The sequence below is a fragment of the Festucalex cinctus genome, chromosome 18, assembly GCF_051991245.1.
Source record: "Festucalex cinctus isolate MCC-2025b chromosome 18, RoL_Fcin_1.0, whole genome shotgun sequence".
In the NCBI taxonomy this organism is placed as follows: domain Eukaryota; kingdom Metazoa; phylum Chordata; class Actinopteri; order Syngnathiformes; family Syngnathidae; genus Festucalex; species Festucalex cinctus.
The window spans coordinates 16013837-16038736 of record NC_135428.1 but is presented as its reverse complement, the minus strand read 5'-3'; the positions used below and the strand labels follow the sequence as shown (position 1 = coordinate 16038736).

Genomic DNA, 24900 nt, shown 5'->3' with positions numbered 1-24900 from the left:
ATGATTAAATTAATCGACAACTATTTTAATAGAGTAATATTTTTTTTTAATTGTCCAAATCCTCAGATTACAATATAAAACAGTAATTGTTGACTGACTTCTGTAGTGCTTCATAAAAGAAGACTGATTATCTTCCGCATTTAATCAAAATAAGACATTTGCAATCATCTGTTTTTACTTTGGAGAACAAGGACCAAAGCGGAAGCATAGTACATCAATCCCCCTCTCTTTAAATCACTATACGAATTCGAAGTACGAAATAATCACCAATCAACGGTTAATAAACAGTAATCAGGGGGGGAAAATGCTTTTGTACAGTAATACATTTTAATGCAAAATGAATATTAATCTTTTATCTAAAAGACATACACTAAATTTTCTCTCTCGATTTTTCCAACTTCTAAATGACAATAATGGAGTTAGCCCACTCTAGTTGAAAGGCTAAATCAATCAATCAATCAATCAATCAATCATTTCAACATTATAAGTTCTTTCATTTGCACAACATTTGATTTGAATGAAGTTGAACATTTCCGACCACCCGTTGCTTCCTCATGTCGCCACTTGTCATTGCAACACAAATCCTGTTATTTCCTATTGCTGGGAGGTGAAATATCACGTTAAATAAAGCCTGCAGTGTAAACAAGGTGCCAAATGACTTATTTCCCCCCGTCTTACAGCCGGATGTTTTTGGTGCTAATTTAACGGTGTCCAAAAAGAGGAGGGGGAAAAAAAAGAAAGGTGGCCACGGTTGCACTGGGTGAGCTTTAACGAGAAAGTGATAAGGGAGCAAATTAAACACGGGAGGCCGACAAATACGCAGGGGAAAAAAAAGAGAAGGCGAGACAAAGATAAGCATAGAGAGCGTTTATGAAATGAAATTAATTAAATGTTTGCGCAGAGGCCGCTCATAATTCACGCTGTTGCCCCGGGAGGGGGGGTTCACCCTCGCATAAACAAGACCATAATAAAAAAAATATATATAATAATAAGAACAATAATACAAGGAGGGTATGGACCTGAAAGCAACAAACAAAATCTTTACTATTAAACTGCCCTTTGAAATGTTGAATGCATTTCTAATTTATTTTGCTTTTTTTTTTTTCTCTATTAGTGTTTATTTAATATATTCACTTATTGATACAATAAAATACATTTTAATGACAAACTGCAAACAGGTTTATTGCTTTATCTTTTGTTTATACTTGTATCTATTTTAGTCCCATTTAGGTATGAATGAAGTTTAAAATTTAAAAATTCATTTAAATGCATGTTTTTAAAATGCATTTTATTTTAATTTTTTTTATTTTTATTTTTTATTTTTTTTTATTTTTTTTTTTAGTAGAATTTTACTTTTATTGTAGCCTTGTATTCATTTTTAAATAAATTTGTTTTGGGCTTATTTTGGAATTAGTTTATATTTATACATTTTATTTTTTCGTTTTATTTATAATTTAGTTTATTTATATTTACTAATTACTTGTATTGCAATTATTTTATTTTATTATTTACTCTATTTGTACATATTTTGAAATAGTTATTTACATTTTTATTTATTTTTTTGTTTTAATTCTCTGTTAAAGTATTTCATTTTTTAAACTATTAACAATAATGTTACACTAGTCCACAAACATAACTGCAGTCTGCCATTTGAAAAAGTAGGTGTCGCCGTGGCAACAGAAACAATTAAGTGGACAAAAGTACTGAGACATCCCTCAACACTTGGTTCGTGAAGACATCCTCTGATGAGATGAAAACCTCGTTCACATTTCTGACCCAATACTTTTGTCCACATGGCGTAATAAGACAAATGGAGGCCGCGAGGCACCACAACGTAGTGTGGCCGCTTTTCGCATGTGATGAAAGTTGTGCGTATGTGTGTGTGTGCGTGCGTGCGTGCGTGTCCCCAGGGTCTTGAATGTAGCTCAAAGCAAATGGATTGGACCTCAACGCTGCTAAACGGGATAAATTAAATAGGATCTTTACATATGATTAGTGGGGCTGTGCAATGCGACATAAAGTGATCTAATTGGCTACCCGGCATCAGGCGAGGTTCAAACTTGCTTGTGCATGTATGCGTGTTCATAAATAAAATAAAAGCGTAGTTATACCTTTGGGGCCTTTTTACGATATTTGCCCTCCTTTGATGTTTTCCGACTTGGTTCTTCCGACGACTGCATTGCCGTCAGCGATGCTGCAATGTTTTTTGTGCACTTTGTGTCTCCTTGCTGAAACCTGGAGAGAGACAAAAATTGAATGTGATTTGCTGCAGCATCTTAGTGCAAACATAATTAAGTGCTACGGTGGCCCTTGGGGGCCATTTGTATCACAATGCAGAGGTTGTGGGTTCTGGAATCTTGGCACCGACCTTTTTCACCACTGTTTTCTCCAATTTTAAGAATTTCTGTCTAATTATATTTATATTGAGTATGAAAACAGCACCATCCAGCGGGGCCTCTGAACCCGACAAGCCACTCTGCGATTGCGCAACGCACGACATTCATCTTAATCACCGGCCGGGGCGCAGATGCACAAATCCATATTTGGATCGGGAGCAGATGGTAGAGCTTTTGTTGAGGAGATGAATTATAGATTAATAAAAGCAAATATTTGAAGGCGGCTGGCATGCAATTAGGCTGCTCCGTATCCTAGAGTCAGGACCGCAGAGGCCCAAAAAAAAGGCTGCAGGTGCATCGAAAAGCACATCTGCTAAAGTTGGGGATAACCCACAGGAATAGTTTGATTAATTGATCTGCCGTCGCATTTCGTGTTTTTTTTTTTTATTAGGTGTGCCCAACAAACACAACAAACTTTTTGTAAACTCAAATTTGTAGAAGCATGTCAGTAGAGTCCAAAAGAACCGAAGGTGGCTTGTCCCACTCGATTGGTTTGCAATTCAGCCCCCAAAGCCTGTTTCACTTAGTAACATGAAATTCAGTAGGCATGTCCATTTTAATTGAAGTAGACTCACAAAAAAGTCTTAAGAAGCCATGCCCAAAAAGACACAGGAAGTCAGCCATTTGGTTTGAAGGCAACATTTTAAAGTCTGACTTTTCATAAAACATGAAATCCTTGCACAAGTTTGGGCTCTAAAAGCAGTTTTACGAAGCAACGATATCTGATACGTGGTCGACGTATGTCACAAATAGACCCACAAAAAGTCTCAAGAAGCGTGTGTGTCAAAAAGACATCATTTTAGTTTGAAGCGGCCATTTTATGGTCTGACTTACCATGAAGGATGAAATCTTTATTTAGCAACATTTAATTTTGTCATGAGTAGACCCACAAAAAAAATAAAATCTGAAGACGCTTTACCCTGAAAGGTACAGGCCATTTGCCATTTTGGTTTCGGTCTGGCTTGTCTTAAAATATGATTATTTTTTTTATTTTATTTTTTAAAACGTGACACTCTAAAGTTTTACTTCACAGCTTGACATTTGGTAGGCATATCTATAATGAATAGATCCACAAAAAAGTCGAAAGATGCCATACTCTAAAAGTCGCAGGCCATTTTTTCAAACTACTCGTTTAAGGTCTGGCTTCTTTGAAATATAAATTATTTTTTGAAAATGCAACCCTCAAAAACAGTTTTACTTGGCAACATGACATTTAATAGGGATTGCTAGCATGAGTAGACCCACAAAAACGTCACAAAGAGCCATACCCTAAAAGAAACAGGAAGTCACCAATTTGGTTTGAAGTGCACATTTTCGAGTCCGACTGGCTGTAAACATTGTCTTTTAGAAAAGCCTGTTTCCCTTAACAAATTTCCGTACGCATGTCTATCATGAGTAGACCCACAAAAAAAAGTCTCAAGAAGCCGAGCCTGAAAACAGACAGGCAGTCTGCCATTTTGGATTGACTTCACGCCCTAGCTGACAACCGCCTGTCTTTTTCAATGTGTCCATGTTGCTCGTCTGATGACATTCAAAAAGAAAGTGGCACTTGAAAGTTGATCGATTTTGTGCTGGGGCGGCAATCCAAAAAAAAATCCTCTTAAACAGCTCAATTGGACGCACTCCAACCTGTGTGTGTTGTGTGCGTGTGTGTGTTTGTTGAACTGTCGTCGCTCTCAGCGACAGCATCCTTTCATCCGCATTGATTAAGTGGTCAGACTGTTTTGCCAGAGATAATGTTTTAATTAATGGACTTCAATATCCAATTAAGATGAGATGTAGATTCTTTATAGAGGTCCTTTTGAATAAAAGACGGGCGGGCCGAGGGGGCGCTACAGGGTGTTGTTGGATCAATAGTCTGGGGGGCAGTTGAGCAGTTCATTGACAAGTTGTACACCAGGATGAGCGGAGACTTGAAATCTATAAAACACACCTCTACTCAAGTGGGGAAATAATGACATTTGGTAGGCATGTCTATCATGAGCAGACCCACAAAAAAATCTAAAGAACCTATACCTGAAAAGAAACAAGAAATCTGCCATTTTGGTTTGAAATGACAATTTTAGGGGTTATTTTGTCTGTTTCTACGGGTATTTCAAAAGCAAACTTGACTGAGAATCTGTACATTTGCTAGCATATTTGAACCTCATAAACTCGACTAGCTAACTTCAAAATATTTGAGTGTTGGCTTTTTCAATGTTGAAAAAATGTGTAAATGCTCCCCTTTAGAAAGAAATAACACAAAATGAAGGGGGGGGGGGGTAACAGGAGTCCTACGGTGATGAATCAAAGTCACCTTGCGAAAGGTCTGACCCGCTCATTAGATGAAAGGAAGGGGAACCCGGGAAGCTTTCACCCCTCGTCTCCCACTTACATTTGTCCTGTTGGCCCAGAAATGAACGTCTGCCAAGGTTTGTAGGCTCATTCCGTTGAAGCGCTCTTATTTGACGGGGGAGGGCAACAAGCAATTAGCAAGTCAGCGTTTGCATTTCAAACAACCTCAGCTAACCTTTGATACCTGCTGATTTTTGGTTTGTATCGCGCACGACGTTTTCTGACCTTGTGGAGTTAAATCTTGAACTTTGTGTTTTATGGTGAATAATCACGTCATCATTCACATCCACACACAAATACGAAACCATTGCCAATCTTTAGAAATGTACTGTATATGGTCTCAAAATCAGATAATATCTCTTAGATGAGTTTGTAATTAAAGAAACGCTGGAAAAATTACACCTAAAATAGATGCTTCAAACCAAAATGCCACACTTCCTGTGTCTTTTCAAGCTTAGCTTCTTGAGACCTTTTTATGGCTCCACTCATGATAGAAATTTCTGCCAAATATCATGTTGCTCAGAGAATCTTTCTTTGGGGGCTGAATTTTCCAAAATATTTTCGTTCATTATTGAGAACATGAAATGTCTACTTCAAACCAAAATGGCTAACTTCCTGTGTTGCTTTGGGCATGGCTTCTGGAGACTTTTTTTGATTGATTCTAAAATGGCCACTTTAAACCCACCAAGGCTCATTTTCTTTTTTTTTCTTTTTTTTCCAGACATGTCTTCTTGAGAATTCAAATTGAACCACCCCAAAACTCACTCATGCTAAATGGACCTCATAGCAGTTTGTGTTAGCAAAAAATCTTAATAAAAAGACAAATAAAATGTCAGGAAAGGCCTATTGGAGAACCTGAACTGCATTTGAGGTTACTTAAATGGTTGCAGACATTTGTGATTCCTGCTTCCTAAGAAGCAGGGCAGCACAATATATCGAAAAAATATCAATATTGCGATATTGGCTAATGCGATACGCATATCGCAAAGACATGCAATAAATTTGATATGGAATTTTATGCTTTTATCTGAATATGACCAGTCAGACTGTCAGGTTTACCTGTTTAACATTTATTAAACATGACAAAAAAAAGAGATAAGACACAAAGGAGAGGAACTGACTAATACAATTCACTATTGCACTCCCCTCCTCACCCTCTCTTTTTATTTGGTTTCCACGCCCCTAGTTAACAAGGGTGTTCCAACCCTAAAAATGCAAATGCAAAACGTAGTTGGAGCAGTGTACTTAATGAAAATGTCCACTGCCATCCAATAGTTGAACATTATCGAGATGTAATTACAATTAAGAATACATTGAGTTTGATTATTTTGCCACATGAAAAAAATGTAATTCTTTCATTAGATAATAAAATGTTATTTCTTTAATAGGTACATGTTAAATATCGCAATAATATCGATAGCGCTATATTCAGCAACTATATTACATATCGCATGTTTTTCCAATATTGTGCAGCCCTACTAAGAACTTAGTAACTAAACATATACTCGTCCTCATCTTGTGTGGCACAAAAGGACGTTGTTTGTTTTAGACTTTTGTTGGGACGCCGCCTCTCCATCACAAAGGATTGCTCGGCCGAGTGAATTTCAGATCCGCGCCAGAAGAATGAAGCGGGGTGGAAAAGTTAGAGGAGATACAAGGATGTTTTCCTTTAAGGTCAAATTGAGGCCTCCGAGCGTTTTTGTTATCTTCACGTGGCGGTCCGGCACAAAAGGAGCCCGGGCCGGGGGAGCGAGGCGGTGCGTTCCCGACGCCGCGGGCCATTTAGCGGAAGGATCAATTGAGCACATGTGGGAATAGGACGGCGCCGCATCGCTACTTTTTTTTTTTTTTTTTTTTTTTTTTATCCTGCTTTTTCTGCCCCATTTGCATGAGCGGAATGTTACGCCTTTGCTTTTTTTGTTGGAACTTCTTCTTGCATCTTTTTCAAGGCGACGATCTGACGGGTCATCAGAAGTCTTTGCATCAACTCACCTCAAGCTGAGTCGGAGAATGTGAAAAGGGGGGAAAAAAGTCTTTATGATGTAAAAACAGTTTGAAAAGTTCACTTAGCGTCACACTGCCACAATGTCAGCTCACGGTAAAAAGCACTGAAAGAAATGAAGAATACTTCAAATGATGACGTCGTCTTCAAAGGTTGCACATCTGCATAGAAATTTGGCCTTATTTGGGGCATTTGGCAAGCCCTGGAATTTGCCCCAAATGGCTGCTTTAAACCAAATTGGCAGACTTCCTGTTTGATTTCATGTGTCTTTGAGTAATAAGCGAGCACGCGTTTGTGGTTCCGATGGCAAAGTACGCCGCAATCTGATGAAAAGCTGTCCGCATCAAAGTGTGATGGCACATTAGCGTCTTTTAATAGCCGCGCCGTCCAGGCTCTATTGATCATCATGACGTTGCTATTAAAAGACCGAGCGCCCCATCGTCTGCTGTCCAACTTGAAGGACGCAACGCGCACACACTTCTAATCAGCGCACCGAACTCCAATCATAACGAAAAAAAGAAAAAAAGCATCAAATAGGCAGCGTCCTCCGGGAAACGCAAACGAGATGACAACGTGCTCTTTAAGTGCGTTTTCATCCGGCCGTTTCGTCCGACACTCGTGTTGTAAAAGCAAATGAACGGCCATTTTGTCCCCATTAATGGTGGGAATTGTTACTCCTTTTCCCGCCTTGCTCTGGTGCTTTTAAGAGATCTGTCAATCATTTGAACGAAATATATAGTCAAGAGAATCAACAATTTTTTTTAAAAAAACTTCAACTTTTTAAAATTATATTGATATATAGATGGCACACATAAAATATGTTTTTATTAGCAATTATATATATATATATATATATATATATATATATATATATATATATATATATATATATATATATATATATAATCTTGTTCTGCTTGTTGGAGTTTTTGCGGCATCTCAGCCAGTCGTCTTTGCGACGCTCCATCGTCCCGTATAACTTTATTTGCTTTGTCACCAAAGCAAATTCTCCGGTGAAAGTGACACTTTGCCGTAACGAGCATCTGTTCCTTCCATCTGCGGGGCCCGCCAACCAGGCCCCATGAATATTCACGTATTTTACGGGCGGGCGGCGCTCGGCAAGAAAGACGAGAGCAAGTCCGAGCCGACAGACGCCCGGTGAAGGCTCCGCTAATTCGGAACCGCCTCTCCCCATTGTCGCCTGTTGGCTCCCTCTTCTGACTTTATTACTCGCCTCCCACTTCATTTCCGAGCCCGAGTGATGCGAGGCAAAATGAGGGCGTCTGCATGAATAATTCAGCCATGTTGCGGGACGATAACTGCAAATTAGACGCGAGCTGGTGGAGTGACGGTGACAGTATAGAGTGCTTTATACCCATTTAAGTCAAGTGAATCTTTGTGGGGCAAGATGAGACAAATCACCGCTACCCATAACCGATGCTCCTGTCAACCTTCAAAAAAAAAATATGTATGATAGTTGTCAATTAAAAGACCTTATTATGTGACTCACAGACACGCACAGAGCTTTAGGTAGCAGTGGTGGTTGTATTAGCAGTCGAGTTAAGTGTATGTTAAAAGTAGTGTTGTCGCTATTGATTATTTTTTAAAATCGATTAATCTGAGTGCTTAATCGGCTAATCAGATTCATTTTAGTTTTTCATTAAAGTGTATTACAAAAGCATTTTTCGCCTGATTACTGTTTATTAATCAGTGGTGTTTGTTTCGTACTTTGTATTAAAAAAAAGGCGATGTTGATGTTGTACTATGTTATCGGTTCAGTCATTGTTTTCTAAAGTAAAAACAGATGTTTGCAAATGTCTTATTTTAATTAAACACAGAAGATAATCAGTCTTCTTTCATGAAGGACTACAGAAATCAGTGAACAATTACTGTTGATATGTTGAAATCAGGGCAGCACGGTGGTTGACTGGTGAGCACGTCCGCCTCCCAGTTCTGAGGACTCGGGTTCGAGTCCAGGCTCCGGCCTTCCTGGGTGGAGTTTGGATGCTCTCCCCATTCCCGCGTGGGTCTTCTCCGGGTACTCCGGTCTCCTCCCACATTCCAAAGACATGCATGGCAGGTTAATTGGGCGCTCCGAATTGTCCCTAGGTGTGCTTGTGAGTGTGGATGGTTGTTCGTCTCTGTGTGCCCTGCGATTGGCTGGCGACCATTTCAGGGTGTACCCCGCCTACTGCCCAAAGCCAGCTAAGATAGGCTCCAGCACCCCCCGCGACCCTTGTGAGGAGCAAGCGTTTCAAAATATGGATGGGTGGATAGTTAAAGCCTTCAACGTGTGAAATAATCACATGAGCAAAGAAGTGGTTCCTTTTTTTATGCATTTTAATTTTCTCATGATGATGATGACGCCATTAGTATTTGTGGCGCGATTTGGCGGCCCACATTATGGGAGGTGGTGACCTCTCACAGGCGAAGGGAGATTAACTCAGGGCGCAATTCCAGCGCCAATGTTTTGTCCCGCTGACCTCCGACCCCGCTTGCGCCGGCGTGAAATATGGATGTGGCTTCAATATTTAACGTCAACATCAAAGCAGCCCTCTGATTGGATTCACGAGTTGGGGAGGGGAAGAAATATGAGGTTGATGTCCACGGGAATGTGCACGCATTGCTCACTCTGATGCTTATTTTTTTTCCTCCCTTAAATAGGATTTATTCTTGCCAAATAGTACCAATCGAGACTGTCTGCTGCTTTGCTAGAGGACAAAACAATTATATATATATATATATATATATATATATATATATATATATATATATATATATATATATATATATATATATATATATATATATATATATATATATATATATATATATATATATATATATAAATATATATTTGTGAGTGTGGGTGGTTGTCCGCCTTGGCTGGCAACCAGTCCAGGGTGTACCCCGCCTACTGCTCAAAGCCAGCTGAGATAGGCTCCAGCACCCCCCGCGAGCTTGTGAGGAATAAGCGGTCAAGAAAATGGATGGATGTATATATATATATATATATATATATATATATATATATATATATATATATATATATATATATATATATATATATATTCTTATTGAAACTTAACTAGTTCATTTTGATTATTGTTCTGCATTGAGGACGTTATTTCTAAAATGTTGTTACTGTACCTTCGGGCAAAATATTAGAAACCGGTGTCAGTTAACAATATTGCGACGACTACAATAGCAAGACTACTATTGTATTCCTAATAATTATACTACTACGTTGAGCAACAGCAGGAGTCATGGTGACAGAAGAAGTAATACTCGAAGTAACATCAATAGATCTCGTACTAGTATTGGTATCAGAAATAGCTTCAGTAATAGTAAAAGGAAAAATAGTAGTAGTCAAAATGGTAAATGTAATGAAAGTAATAATCACTGCAAAAGTAGTCTCAGTCATACAAGTACCAATAATAGTAGAAGCAGCAGTTGTGGTAAGTAGTAGTAGTCATGGCAGGAGCAATAGTCATAATAAAAATAATAAACAATTTGTAAGAGTGCAGTAAAGTAAAATAATGTGGTGGTGGGTGAGTACCTAATGAACTGTCCAGTAAACTGTCTTTATATTTGCTGCATGTTGGCTAAACAATTTGTAGAAGAAGAAGAACGTGAAACAAAAAACAGTGACTGTCATCTCTAATGACTTCACCCTCCCTCCAATTCAAACTGCTTTAATTGCTAGTATGTTTTTTAATCTCTGCATCCTTCATCCGTCATGGTGGTGCATGGTGTCTTCTTGGGAATATTCTCCAAGCCAGCACCAGGAAAAGAAAAAAAATGTTTTTGTGGTAGCAGACGCCGTTTTATCAGCCAACGCGCCAGCGGAACGGATCCAATTAATGAAGCTGTGCGCCACTGAAAGCCTGTTTGTCAACCACAAGCAGCATTCCAAAAAACATCATCATCATCGCACGAACATTTAGTGGAATTTATACTAGAAACGACAATATAGAGTAGTCAAAGTCATTTCATGTTTTTTTTTTTATGTAAAAAGAGCAGCATGGATGCCGTTTTAGCCCACCTGCACTCCAAAGTGTTAATCCCGTTAGCCGTGTTAGCTCTGCCACGGCACGCTATCTGTCCTCAACTGCGAAGGTAGCGTGTCAGCGTCAAGCAGGCAGGTATAGGCAGCGCACACAAGACGGAAAAGACGGAATTACGCAGACAAGCGCAGAGCTTGGCGAATGTCGGGATTTGCTTGCCATAGATCAACGTAATCTCGTAAATGTCACAAGCGCAAAGACGGCTGACGGGCTGGGGGCTTCAAAAAAAAAAAAAAAAAAAGCTTCCTGCCACACAGGATTTGGACGTTTCTTTTTTAAGTCGACTGTGTCCGAGGATAATGTGGGGGATATCTGCCCCAAAATAATGCAAAGAGCAAGACGGCTTCAGCTCGCGCACTCGTTTTAAATCCCATTTCGCACATTTGTCACATTCATAACCTTTCTGGTCAACTACCCGCTAAGTATGCTTTTATTTTAATCTTTTTTTTTTTTCCAACACACACTAGTGTTTTGTTTTTGCTTTTGTTTGTTTTGTCGTTTGACATTTTTCTTTTTACTCTATATTGATCTTTATTCAATTTTTTTGAGTTTTTGTCGGGTTTTTTTTGTTTTTTTTAGCTGTTCATTCATTGGTTAGTTTGATATTTTGTGGTCGTTAGTGTAGGTATTTGGACAGCTTTCTTTTCATTTGTTCGATAACGAATTTGGTATTTTGAGAGTTTGTTCATTTGATCTTTAGTTTGTTTTTATTTGTAGCTAGTAAGATCTTTTCTTCAGTTTGAAATCTGCATGTTTAATCTTCCACTTGTTGGCTAGTTCATTTCACTCGTTCTTTCAGTTTTTTGTTCAGTTTGTTTGTCTAACATTCTTCCATTGGTTTCATTTTCTAGTTTGATCTTCGGTTAATTTGAACTTGAAGTTAGCTCATTTAATCTTTCACCTGGTTGTTCCATTCTAGATTTGTAAACTCAATCTTTGGATTGTATGACATTTTTCATAACTGTTTGTTGTCTACTTTGTTTGATCCTTCATTAGTTCGTTTTTAAGGTGCTTTAAGTGTATAAAAACCGGTATACAGTTTCTTGGGTTATAATGTAGCGCTTTATTGGCATTCTGAATCAAACCAGTGTTTCTTGTTCTGGTTAGTTGACAGGCTGCATCGTACTGAGCTCTTTTGTATATTTTGTTTAGCTATACAAGGTCACCAAGTTGGGTGACGTGCTTGGCCTTGGCGGAGATTCTGCACCGCTCAAAGCGGCAGTCCAGTTATGACCGATTGCCTCTCACCCGTGGACACGCTCAAGAAACAGATGAAAACGCGTCTCCCTCGCGTCCTTCCCACCTGTGATTCCTGCTCGCCTTTTAGCCGACCGCAGGACGTCAGGCGGCGGCCATTCATCACGGCAAACACTTATGGAGGTGCTCGTAAATCTACCGGTCGCAGAGGGGGACGTATGCTTTTCTGGAAACGTTTCTCAAATTGCTGACATGAGATTTCATTGCTTCTTTTACTTCCAAAAAAAAAAAAAGCATTAAGACAATCAATTACACTGCAGTTGTGAGTTTTCTGGCAAGCATGTCCATGACAGGTCGAACAAAAACCAGCAAAGTAACTATACGTTGAGAAACACACAAGTATGTTTGAAGCTATAATCCAGCATGTATTCATACCCATCCGTTACTTTAATTTGTCCTTCACTGTGTAGCACGTATCTGGCTCTAACAGCGTTAGCTCACAGCTGTTAGCGCCCTCCTCTCTATCCGCTGTCCACTCTTATTAGCGTCAGTTAGTCTGAGGGGCCAGCGATGAGTGTGGTCCACAAACGACAGCTGGGGTGTCAACATGGAGGACCACAAGGACCTTCTCAAGCTCCCCAAGGCCTTGAATTCACAGAAAAAAATGCCAGTTTGGGATGAAACCATCATAAATGTCTAAACTAGCCTTGATTTTAAAGTATAGTTTTTTGTTTGATCCAGAACCAGGTCAATATTGTAACTAACGCCACCAAAGCTTTGACTTATAAGAAATATTCAGTGATATTTAATCAAACCCACCAAAGACACACTAAAGTATCCATCCAATCACATTGGTATCAATTGATAGCATTACCATGGCCAGTATCGATCCAATACCAAATAACTAAACAATAATTGACTGATTAGAATACAGCAAATAACTACAATTATAGCCACCTAATGTTGATGAAACCACAGGACAAAAGTATTATCATTACACTGGTATCAATCTATCAGTGCTAGGATTGATCGATTTCAAATTCACAGTTGGCATTGATGCGATATTAGGTCAACATAGTAAATAACTAAACCTTCCCAAAGCCTTGACTTGAGAAATATTGGCTTTTTTTTAATGATAGTGCATTCTAGTATCATTGGTATCAATCTATTGGTATTTTAAGCAATCTGTCCACTACAATCGTAGAAAGGCAGCACACAAAAGCAACTTGAGACATTTATTTTCCCACTAAACAAGTGAGCAACAACTTGCACGTCTGTAAAGCCGCTTGTTTGTTTCCAATTTCACGGCTCAAAATGGTGTTGTGCATCAATAACTCGCTTTCAGCTTTTCCTTTTCTTTTTTTTTTCTTCTTCCCTTCGATTCTTTTCAACGGCGAGCTTTATCCGCCGCGCCTTCTGCTCCATTGTGTCGTCGACGGCGGCGGCGGCCTCATCAAAGCCAGACTAAAAGGGTGACGGGAAGAGTTCAGCGCCAAGTACAAAGGAGGTGACTGCGTACCCGCCTGACACCCACGACTTGTCTCGCTTTTTTAATTCAATAAAAACATCGTTATGAGCTAAACATTAAGAGACATATAAAAATGATTCACAATTTTTGAAGTTTCCAGGTGTCTTAATACTCCATAGTAAGGCTAGGTAATATAGCCTTGAAATAGAATTTTTTTATTTTTATTTTTTTTTATTTCCGTTTTATTTATTTTTTTTGGCATTTTTTTGCATAGCTTCTTTGCCCCGTCCACATAGTTTTATTTGTGCTTTTTTTATTTTTTTTTTTTTTAGTTATTTTGGCAACAAACACATAAACATACTGCATGAAAATAGCTTCACCATTATTGGAGCATTTCAAATCTGCCCCCCAAAAATATATGTGTATATATTTAATAAAGACATCACTGTCTTGCCGTCTGGTTGTCAAGAACCCTTTCTGCAAAAGCTCCCCTGCGGCAGGAAACGAGATAAAAACGGTTCTCGCCGAATGACGACGGTACGAAGACTGGAGACGATGAAATGCAAAAAGGTGGCTAAAAATAAAAACAGCCGCATACGTTCAGGTGATCAAAGTCGGCAATCGACGGCGGTGGACAGGCATAGCGAGACGCTTGATGATGATGTGACGGCGAGACGGGGGAAGGCCATCAGGTAGGCCAAATGAGAGAAGGGAGAGAGAGAGGAAAAATGACACAAAACGGAAGAGAACTCGTCCAAAACGGTAAAAGAAAGGAAGATTGTATAAGGATAAAGATGGATTTTCAAGAAGTCCTACAAAATATCATTCATCCACAAAAGTCTTGGGATGAACTAGAAGCAGACCAACGGAAATTGAACACAACCCAATTCCAGGAAGGGGGCAACGCAACTTTGACATTGCCATTATGTTCCAGCCTTCCCCCCAAAAAAACATGAAACAAAACTTGTGATGTGCTTTTAGATAAGGAAAATAGCACTCTGTAGTAATGCACTTTATAACAACTAGGGCCCAACGATATAGATTTATTTTTTTCCTTTTTCGGCCAATATTAGGCTGATATTTGGCAGAATAAAATTATGATAACCGATTAATCAGCTGATTAATTTAAAAAAAAAAATGCAAAATATAATGAATAAAATACTTCCTTTTTAGTCAGTGTTAACAATAAAGATATGAATGGACAGATTTCACTGTTTTACAATCCTTCATCCTATAGTATTAGTGAAACAGAAAAATTGGCAAAAAAAAAAAAAAAAACTGCAATCTGTAGGGCAATGTTTGAACGTCATTATCTTATTTATGTATTTATTTTTAATCTGCCACTTTTTCTGCTTTTAAGAGAGCAAATACCGGCCAATTAAATCAGCCGGCCCGTAAACACAGACTCAGTAATAACAATTAAAAATAATGTAAAGATATACAATATATATGAATATTGAAAATTCTAAAGTAATTGATGCCAAGCCTTAAAAATAAGTAGTTTTCTTTATATACCACAAGATTGCGGAAAAGCACTATTATTGTCTAAATCATGTAGTTCTCAAACTCCGGTCCTCGAGATCCAGAGTCCTGCAGTTTTAGAGGTTTCCCTCATCCAACACAGCTGATTCAAATGATTAGCTCATCAGCAAGCTCTACAGAAACCTGGTAAGTAGTATCTTTGATCATTTGATTAAGGTGCGTTGGAGGAGGGAAACCTCCACAACATGGAGGACTGCAGCCCTCAAGGAACGAGTTTGAGAAATGCGACATGCCTCCACTCACTTCAAAAATTGTTCTTTGACACAAAGATGTTGCAAAATGGCCGCAGAGCACTATTTTGAAAGAAATTTAACTTCCTTGACAGAATGTAAGCAGAATTCAACGAACCATGGGTTCACAGACAGTTCACATTAGACATTTTTGGCAAACGATAAGCTTTTATGTGTTTTTTTGTCCATAAGAAGTAATGGAAATGTAATTGAGTTCCTAAAAATTAATTTAACTTATTGTACAATGTGTATATAGCCTAGCTTACCTTGGTTCAATCCCGCTTTCGAAGATATGTCCCTCTTGTTTTACGTCTCTCGTTGTTACAAGGTCTCTTCTTTGGCTTGTCGATATTGTGTGAAAAACAGCACAAAAATGCTTTAAAAAAAAATAAAAATAAAAAAATAAAAAGACTAAATGAATGGAGGCTATGGAGCTAAGAAAATTTAGTTACCATCTTTAAGACTTCCGGGTCGGTAGAAACAGGTTCATTTTCATTTTAAGCAAAGGCTAGTGTGTGTTAGTCTAATTTTCAAGAACATTATCCAGTCTGTGTTAATTTAATTACAAATGTTTGTTTTGCCGATTCAAACCTCCCCTATCGTGAAATCAGCCAACCACCTGCACTCACCTATCCATATATGGGCGAACACTTCCCCCAAGTGGCGAAAACCAAGACGGCCTCCACCTGACGTCAGCCTAAATTGTCTATTTACAAAAACCGGCGCACACAGTAGTTAATCTATTAGTAGTGTATTATATAGTTAGTATAAATAGTTGAGTTAAAAAGTTTAAAGTACTACTTCTAAAAAAGTAAATAAATGGCACATTACCGACACAATCTGAAATTATAGACGTCATTTGTGCTTTATTGACAAAAAAGTGATTCTACAGTTGATTGTGAGGGCAGTTTCTCTTCCACAGTGCAAAAATCCCTATCCGCCCATTTGTTCAAATCAAGAGTGTCTTTATATTGTATACAATATCTATACAGAAAAGGAGAGAGAAAGGCCATGAAAGGGTGATTTACAAAAACAATTGTGTGGCAAAAAGGCAAAAAAAAAACAAAAAAAAAAAGCAACTTGTAGTAGCCACACTAACATGTCCAACAAAAAGCACACATTCAATTCCATTTTTAAAATCAATTTTTAAAATTAAATGAAAGTGGAGCTACATACTTTTGTTGGACAACACAATTATCACCAAAATCATACAGAAGTAGCTCCGCCAACAAGCCATACTGCGCATACGTTAGAAAGGCAGCCATTTTAGAAAGGTCTCTTTGTCCGCATTTTGGGCTAAAACAAACAAATTGTCGATCATTTAATTGTCAAATTTAAACAATGACGTGGTGGATTTTAATAATTTTTACTATACATTATCGATTTTGTTAATAGCTCAGTGTTTCAATATATCCCGGTAGTTTTATTTGAATGTTACCTGGTTAATTACTATCTACTTTATTTTTAAATTAGCACTGTACTTTTATTCAGTCTTGTCTAGTTCTTTTTACAGTGATAGTCTTTAACTCAATTTTATTGTTTGCTTCTATATTGTCCTTTTAAAAGGCATTTTCAAATAAAAAAAGCATTTAGTATTTCAAGAAGTGGTGAAAAAATTAAACTCAACTATTTTACTTGCACTGTGAATTGTCCTTATCCAAATTTGCGTCTTTGTGGCCCGAAGTTTGTGGAGTTGCGAGTGGAGTATGACTTTTGCTGAAAATCTATTTCTGGGTGCATTTTGGGTAGCCGCAACAGTGCATTGAGCGAGCGCGAGTGATCGACAAGAACTTCACCGAAGTCATAAAACAAAGAGGAAGCCAACCAGGAGTGCTGCATGGCAGCATCTGGCCAGTAGGGGGCAGAGACGTCACAAAACAAATGTAATTAGCGTCTTTTCATTTGTTGGAATAATACACTCCAATGGAACAAATCCTGACTGAAAGCGGATAAGGCAGAAACTCACCCAAAAGATATTCAACTAAACACCTCTGTAAATATTTACTTAGCGACAAAGAGAAAACGTGGAAGGGAGATAATTACAAAATTTCTCTATGCAGGCAGAAACATCGCCACCGAACAACTGTACGAGGCCAGTCAAGTGAGCGGGCGCAAGCAGTTCCGAGTTGCGATGGCTCAAAAGATGTAGTCGCGCGTCATCTTGAGGGACGGCATGGCCTCGTTGACGTTCTGGTCCAGCCGGTGGTACTCGACCGTGTTGCGAGAACACAGACCCTCCTTCCAGCGGCGGCTCTGAACCAGCAGGAGGATCTGACGGAAAATGCCAAACACCATCAAAAGTTTTGCTCGCAAGTAGTGCTGTATAAAATAAAAATTAAAACTTAAAAAATAATTAAAAAAAAAATACAAATAAAATAAAAAAAAAGTAATGCTGTCACAAATCAAATATTTTTAGAATTGATTAATCTATCGATTATTCAATCAATTAATTTGAATTTTGCATTAAAGTCTATTACAAAAGCATTTTTTCCCCTAATTACTCTTTATTAACCAGTGATTGTTGTTTATTTTGTTCTTTGTATTCGTATAGTGATTTTAAAAAAAATAGTAGGGGCGGAGGGATTGATGTTGTAGTATGTTACTGATTCAGTCATTGTTTTCTAGGGATGTAACGATATCCAAACATCACAATACAATAGGATATGAAGGTCACAATACAATAATTATCACAATATTGTGGGGAGGTTGGCGATACAAAAACAGGTCACTCACAATATTGTAAAAATATAAATAAAAATTAGCCGATATTCAGCATTTTGACAAATATCGGCATCGGTCATTCTGAAGAATCACATGGCCGATAATAGATCCCTTTATAAAAAAAAGTTCAGGGAACTAATTTAAATGTATTTATTATTATTATTATTATTATTATTATTATTATTTTCATAGATGCTGCTGACCCTGGGAACTCTTTGCACCTTCTGTTTTTGTTTGAAATTAAATTTAAATTAAAACTAAGACAAGTAAAAATGTAATACTTCAGATATTTTGGAATACTTTAGTGTAGGAAACAACTGTTTGTTTTTATTTAACTTTTGAAAACATTCTACTGCCCCTGTGAGGTCCCAGAACTTGTTAGATGTTAAAAACATAAATGTCTTAACTAAGATTAAAAAATGTGATAAAAAAAAAAAAAGCTGGATTTTCACAGTTCTAGTCTCAAGTGAAATGTAGTCGTCTTAAGACCCATTTTGATGAATGCCTAACTACACGCTACAAGAGGGAAGATAAGACGCCACTGACCTTCCTCTTGTTGTGGTAGGTGATGTAGATGATGGCCACCAGGAAAGCCAGGACGACCAGGTGGAAGAAGAAGTGCGAGTCCTCGTCGTCCACGTTGTAGACGCCACCGGGCATCTTATCGTTGACGTCTTCCTTGACGTCGGGCGCCTTCAACCGAATCACCGTCTGGTCCCGGTCCTTGCCGTCGTCCTCGTTGGCCTCCAGGTGATACAAGCCGTCGGCGTACGTGTCGTCCTGATCGTCGTCCTCGCCGCCATCATAGTCCGGGTCCAGGTGAGCCGTCGATTCTTTCCCAATGGGCTGCAGCTGGTCCGACTCAAATTCCTGCAGGGGGTTTGCCGTCTGCGCCTCGGTGGGTTTTACGTCAAAGACGGTGGTCTCCTCCTCCGTGGCGGCTTTGGTGGGTTCCGCCGTTTTGTGGGCGTTAGCGGCGGCTCCTGGAGTTTGAGACAAGGGCGGTGGCTCCGTGGCATTCGTGATAGCTTTTGTCTCGTCAAGTGTTAACTTGGCGTCGGAGGAACCGATGACCACCGCGGTTTTGCTCTCATCTTGCATCGTCTCGATGGCCACCGCAGGTTTGCTCTCATCTTGCGTCGTCTCTTTCGAGTCGTTGACTTTGGGGACGTCGTCGGGTGGGACGGGGTTGTTCTGGGGGACGTCGGGTTGGATGGGCTTCATCCCGGGGGCAAGCGCATTGACGAGAATCTTGGGAGGAGTCGACGGCAGGGCTTTTTCTTGCGGCGTTGATGCTTTTGTGTCCGCCTGAGTGGAGCTTTTGCTAACTGTGGTCTGAGGAGGACTTTGTGGCAAGTCTTTTTTGGCTTCTTCGGGGATCGCATCTACAAACACAAAGACGAAATATAACTAAACTGTTCATGCTTGGGCTGCAGCACACCGAGCGAGGCCACCCAGCGTAACAATTAGAGCTGTCAAAAATCAATCAATTAATCTTTGTATTCTCACATGGGTCACAAGGGGGTACTGGATCCTATCTCAGCTGGCTCTGGGCAGTAGGCGGGGTACACCCTGGACTGGTTGCCAGTCAATCGCAGGGCACACAGAGACGAACAACCATCCACACTCACAAGCACACCTAGGGACAATTCGGAGCGCCCGATTAACCTGCCATGCATGTCTTTGGAATGTGGGAGGAGACCGGAGTACCCGGAGAAGACCCACGCAGACCCGGGGAGAACATGCAAACTCCACCCAGGAAGGCCAAAGCCTGGACTCGAATTTGCGTCCTCAATACTGGCAGAGGAACGTGCCAACCAGTCATCCACCGTGTCGCCCGACAACTAATAATCGAGTAATCGTTTGGAGACATTTTTTTTTAATTTAAAATTGCCCAAATCCTCTGATTTCTACATATCAACAGTCAGGATGTAACAATAACAGCAATATCGTGATATTGTGATATTAAAACTGCCACAATATATCATCATTGTCACTAGGGGTGTTAAAAAAAAATCGATTCGGCGATATATCGCGATACTACATCGCGCGATTCTCGAATCGATTCAATAATAGGCAAAATCGATTTATTTTTATTTTATTTTTTATTTTTTTATTTTTTTTTTTAGGATTCACACCTTAAGCATGGAAGAATGTTATATGAACGGAACATTAAGCCTTAATATTTTATTTTAATGCTGTTTAAACATGAAACAGATTACAACCTCTATAAGACTGAAATTTCAGATAAATAAATAATACATTTTCATATAAATCTTACACTCTACAAGCTTACTGATTAGTATTTTCTAAATTTGAATGAAAAAAAATCGCAACAATCGACTTATAAATTCGTATCGGGACTAATCGGTATCGAATCGAATCGTGACCTGTGAATCGTGATACGAATCGAATCGTCAGGTACGAGGCAATTCACACCCCTAATTGTCACGTCACGATATTAAAAGCAGCACATCTGTTAAAAAGAAAGTCGGGTTGTTTTACATTTGCGCAATTCTAGCACCCACTGGTGGCTAGTTTTGTAGTGCAGTTTAATTTTCACAAGGAATATTTTGGCCCTTCTCTGTTTAAAATCCATGACAATCATCAGATGAGGGGCAACGTAATATGCTTGTGTCAATATGTGTAGGAACTCGGTGTGCTTGCATTAGCAAGTGCCTCTATATACATTTATATATTTTTCCTATATAATATTTATTAATATTTTTAGATTTTTCATTGCTGTAGTGTACAAAAGCACAATATAGTGTTTTTTTTTGTTTTTTTTAGTATGAGCTCATTGTTTTACAATATTGTGACCTTTTTGTTGTATCGCCAACCTACCCACAATATCGTGATAATTATTGTATCGTGACTTTTAGGGGTGTTAAAAAAAAAAATCGATTCGGCGATATATCGCGATACTACATCGCGCGATTCTCGAATCGATTCAATAATAGGCAAAATCGATTTTTTTTTGATTTTTTTTTTATTTTTTTTTAGGATTCACACCTTAAGCATGGAAGAATGTTATATGAACGGAACATTAAGCCTTAATATTTTATTTTAATGCTGTTTAAACATGAAACAGATTACAACCTCTATAAGACTGAAATTTCAGATAAATAAATAATACATTTTCATATAAATCTTACACTCTACAAGCTTACTGATTAGTATTTTCTAAATTTGAATGAAAAAAAATCGCAACAATCGACTTATAAATTCGTATCGGGATTAATCGGTATCGAATCGAATCGTGACCTGTGAATCGTGATACGAACCGAATCGTCAGGTACGAGGCAATTCACACCCCTAGTGACTTTCATATCGTGACATCGTATCGTGATGTTTGGATATCGTTACATCCCTAATCAACAGTAATTTTTCACTGATTTCTATAGTCCTTCATGAAAGAAGACAAATCAAAATAACACATTTGCAAACATGTGTTTTTACTTTGGAAAACAATGACCCAACTGGTAACATAGTACAACATCAATCCCCCCCCCCCCCCCCCCCCGCTTCTTTTTTTTTTTTTCAATATATGAATGCAAAATATAAAAAAACACACCAATCACTGTAATCACAGTAATCATGGGAAAAAAATGCTTTTGCACTTTAATGCAAAATTTAAATGAATCCAATTAGTCGATTAATCGACTAAAAGTAATGGATAGTGACAGCAGTAGTAACAACTCACAGTTCTTCATGTTTTAGAGTCCCAACGATTGTCATGTATTTGTTTAAGACACTTTGTGACTTCTACATACATTTTTTTTTTTAAGCTTGTAAATGAATATCAGTCCATGTAGAGGCGTTGCCCGGTAGGAAAGAGCTCACAGGGGATTTGAAGCAAAAAGGACCTATTCATAAACACACATAGCATAAACAGTCAGTGAACAGTCAGGCTTTGTAGCATGATGAAACCTCATGACTACACTCATTCACAAGCTAAACCTTCACGCATGCTGCAATGACACGCCGTTTAGAAATCGGGGTTAGAGCAGGAGTTCATTTTCTTTCCTTGAAGGTACAATCAGCACAGCTGCTCCAAAATTATGTTCAAAACCTTTCAACAGCCTCATTAAAATTACAAGAACATATTTATGTTATCGCATTAGTGACGCTATAAGGTTGTCAACAACCAGAATGTTGTAAATATTTTGACTATGGGTGGAATAGCCAGCTAATTGTTTTAAGTGAATGTGTTAAATTTGGTTTTGTGGAATATATTTGAACTTTTTGTTTTCACATGATATATTTTAACTTAATGTTTAACGTTGTAATGTTTACTCTATTTTGGTTTAACACTCCTAATGTCCTTGGGGTCAATTTGACCTGATTCACCCATAGGGTCAACTGCAATCGAATTTTTGAGGACAACTGGAGGGTTAAGTTTTTTTTTAACTCAAGTTTTATATTTGACTTTGAGTTGTGTTTTACTCATATTCTATTTGACATATTTTATGTTAGAACACAGCATTTTAACTTAATTTTTATATTTAACGTTTATACGTTTAGCCTAGTACAGGGGTGTCAAACTCATGTTTGCTCAGGGGCCACATGGAGGAAAATATGTTACCAAGTGGGCCACATCAGTAAAATAACGGTATATAACTTAAAAATTATTGCCGTCAATTATATGCAGATTTTCGCTGTTTTTGTGCCAGCCCTAAATTACGGAGCTCAACTGTAATCATATTGTCCCAAAAAATAATACAAATGCAAATAGAACGTGGCAACACTGAATTCTGGACGTGTTAAATCTACCTGTTGTGCATATATATTGTTCCCAGAATGCATCGCATGGCACAGTTAATGACGTTATAAAGACGCTAATGCTTGTCATATCTGTTTGTGTTACCAGTAATTGAATTTGTGTCGTATTTAACACGTTTGTCGGTCTATGATTAAGAAAAATAAAATAAAATAATAATAATAATAATAATAATAATAATAACAATAATAATAATAATAAAACAAACCGCAACTTTAACTTGTGTAAAATAATGACATCCTGGACGATTCTCCCATACAAGTTGCATTGCTCATCTGAGGACTGCTTGTGGTTACAACTTTTACATATTTTGATCGTGGTTGGCTGATTAATTAGTCCGCCATTACAATTTATTATTATTATTATAATTTTTTTACTTTACAATATTATCTCGCGGGCCGGATTAAACCCCTTTGCAGGCCTGATCCGGCCCGCGGGCCTTATGTTTGACACCCCTGGCCTAGTATGTTCTCTGTTTATTAAACATAAGTTGTTTTTGACGGGGGACTTCATGTTTGAATTTAGTTATCCTCAGTTTTAATTTTTCTTACCTGATAGATTTTACAAGTTGCAACTTAAAGTATAATTTTTGTAGCCAATATTTTTTTTTTTAATTCAGTTTTTTTAATTATTTTTTTTAATCATTATTTTAATATATTATCATATTATGGCGTGTCACATCTTCATTTGTTTTTGTAAGTTTGTCTCTCAGGTAGGCACCAAATTTGGGCATGAAAAGACATTTAAAATATAAACTTGCATCATCTCGTTGACTACACAGGGGCATTTAAAATCCATTTCTTCCCCACGGAGGCCACTGACGACGTACATCTGACTCCCTTTTCCCATTGGTGAAACAAAATGGTAAGTTTCATATAATCAGCAATATCTGCAGAAGCCTGATAATAATCTTGATCTTTAGGATCAGGTGTGTTGGAAGACATCTAAAATCTAAAGGACTCGGGCCCTCGGTGACCAGGATGGTGCCAGGTAGACCTCTGCACACACACAAACAGCATAACAGCAGTGCCTACCTACCTGCTGAAACACAACAGACTAGGTCTGCGGCTATGAAATATTTTTAGAATCAATCATTCACCATATTATTTAAGTGTAAATAAAGATCCCAGATACCTCCTGCAGTGCAAAAAAAAGGTCTTGGATGCTTGATGAGATATTATACTGAAAAATTGTTGTATTAATGGACTTGGCACAAAGTTGGGCAACATAAAACATGGCAACAAATGAGTAACATTTGCTATGCTATGCTGTTAAGAAAATAAAAGCCCCCAACATATACAGTATAGTGGCATAGGCAGCTCTGTTGCGTTAACTGAAAACTGGAATATGCCAAAATAAACAAACTCTTGTTTGGTGCACTTCCTCCTTGACTCGATTGTTAAACAAAACGAGCACGTATTTCTGGTTAGGAGCTACCTTGGTCTGCAATTCAGCCGAGGAAAGCAAAATACAAATTAAAAATAAAAATAAAAAATTAAATTAAATTACCCGAGCAGCACGAACGCCGCAAATTACACTTTGCATAAATCACGTTAAGAGATAAGATCTCGCGACAGGTGACACGTCCTCCTAAACACGACACGGTCAAGATCGCCCTAAAATGTACTACAATTACAAAAATAAGTAATAGTTGCTCAAAATACAATAAAATCGCGCTACTGTCAGCTCTCAATCACCACATCCGGCTAGCATGACGTGCGAGCCCCGCTCAGCTAGCGACGAAACACTATGGGACGCTCAGTTTAGGAGGAAAAAAAAAAAAAAAAAAACACCAGAAAAAAACCCGCCGTCGTGTGACAAGAATTTGACTTTACCATTTACAGTTACATTCGTCGGAGCTGACAAGACGCCGCCAAGTAGCAGAAGCTGGAGGTAGACAATGTAGAGAGAGAAACTCTTCCTGCTCCTTCCCTTCGTCGCCATGTTGGTTTGTGCTGCTGAGAGACGAGGAAGGGGCGTGGCTTAGGCTGTGGCGTCGCAAGACACGCACGACGTCCGTGTCATAGATGTCGTGTTGAGTATTTAAAAAAATATATTCATCTAAACGTTGGATGAATCGTGTTTAAAAAGGAAAAAAAAAAAAGAAAAAGGGGGGGGGGGTATAAAAGGTCTGGCGCATTGCTGTAAATACATAAACGTGAC

General features: G+C 38.4%; 2 protein-coding genes across 2 annotated transcripts in view; both read right to left on the bottom strand.

Moving 5' to 3' along the window:
• fstl4 (follistatin-like 4) overlaps window positions 1-2235 on the bottom strand; it is a 123924-nt gene extending 121689 nt beyond the window's left edge. Inside the window, exon 1 of the mRNA XM_077505302.1 lies at window positions 2112-2235. The gene's annotated coding sequence lies outside the window, so the exon portion shown is untranslated. The remainder of the gene's footprint in view (window positions 1-2111) is intronic.
• A 13842-nt stretch (window positions 2236-16077) lies between these two features.
• On the bottom strand, window positions 16078-24739 carry c18h5orf15 (chromosome 18 C5orf15 homolog). Its single transcript, XM_077505384.1, has 3 exons — window positions 24573-24739; window positions 18504-19342; window positions 16078-17507 (listed from the first exon to the last, which is right to left on the bottom strand). Exons 1-3 carry the CDS (start codon window positions 24679-24681, stop codon window positions 17373-17375), a joined length of 1083 nt encoding a protein of 360 aa, XP_077361510.1. The 5' UTR covers window positions 24682-24739; the 3' UTR covers window positions 16078-17372.
• Window positions 24740-24900: the final 161 nt, after the last annotated feature.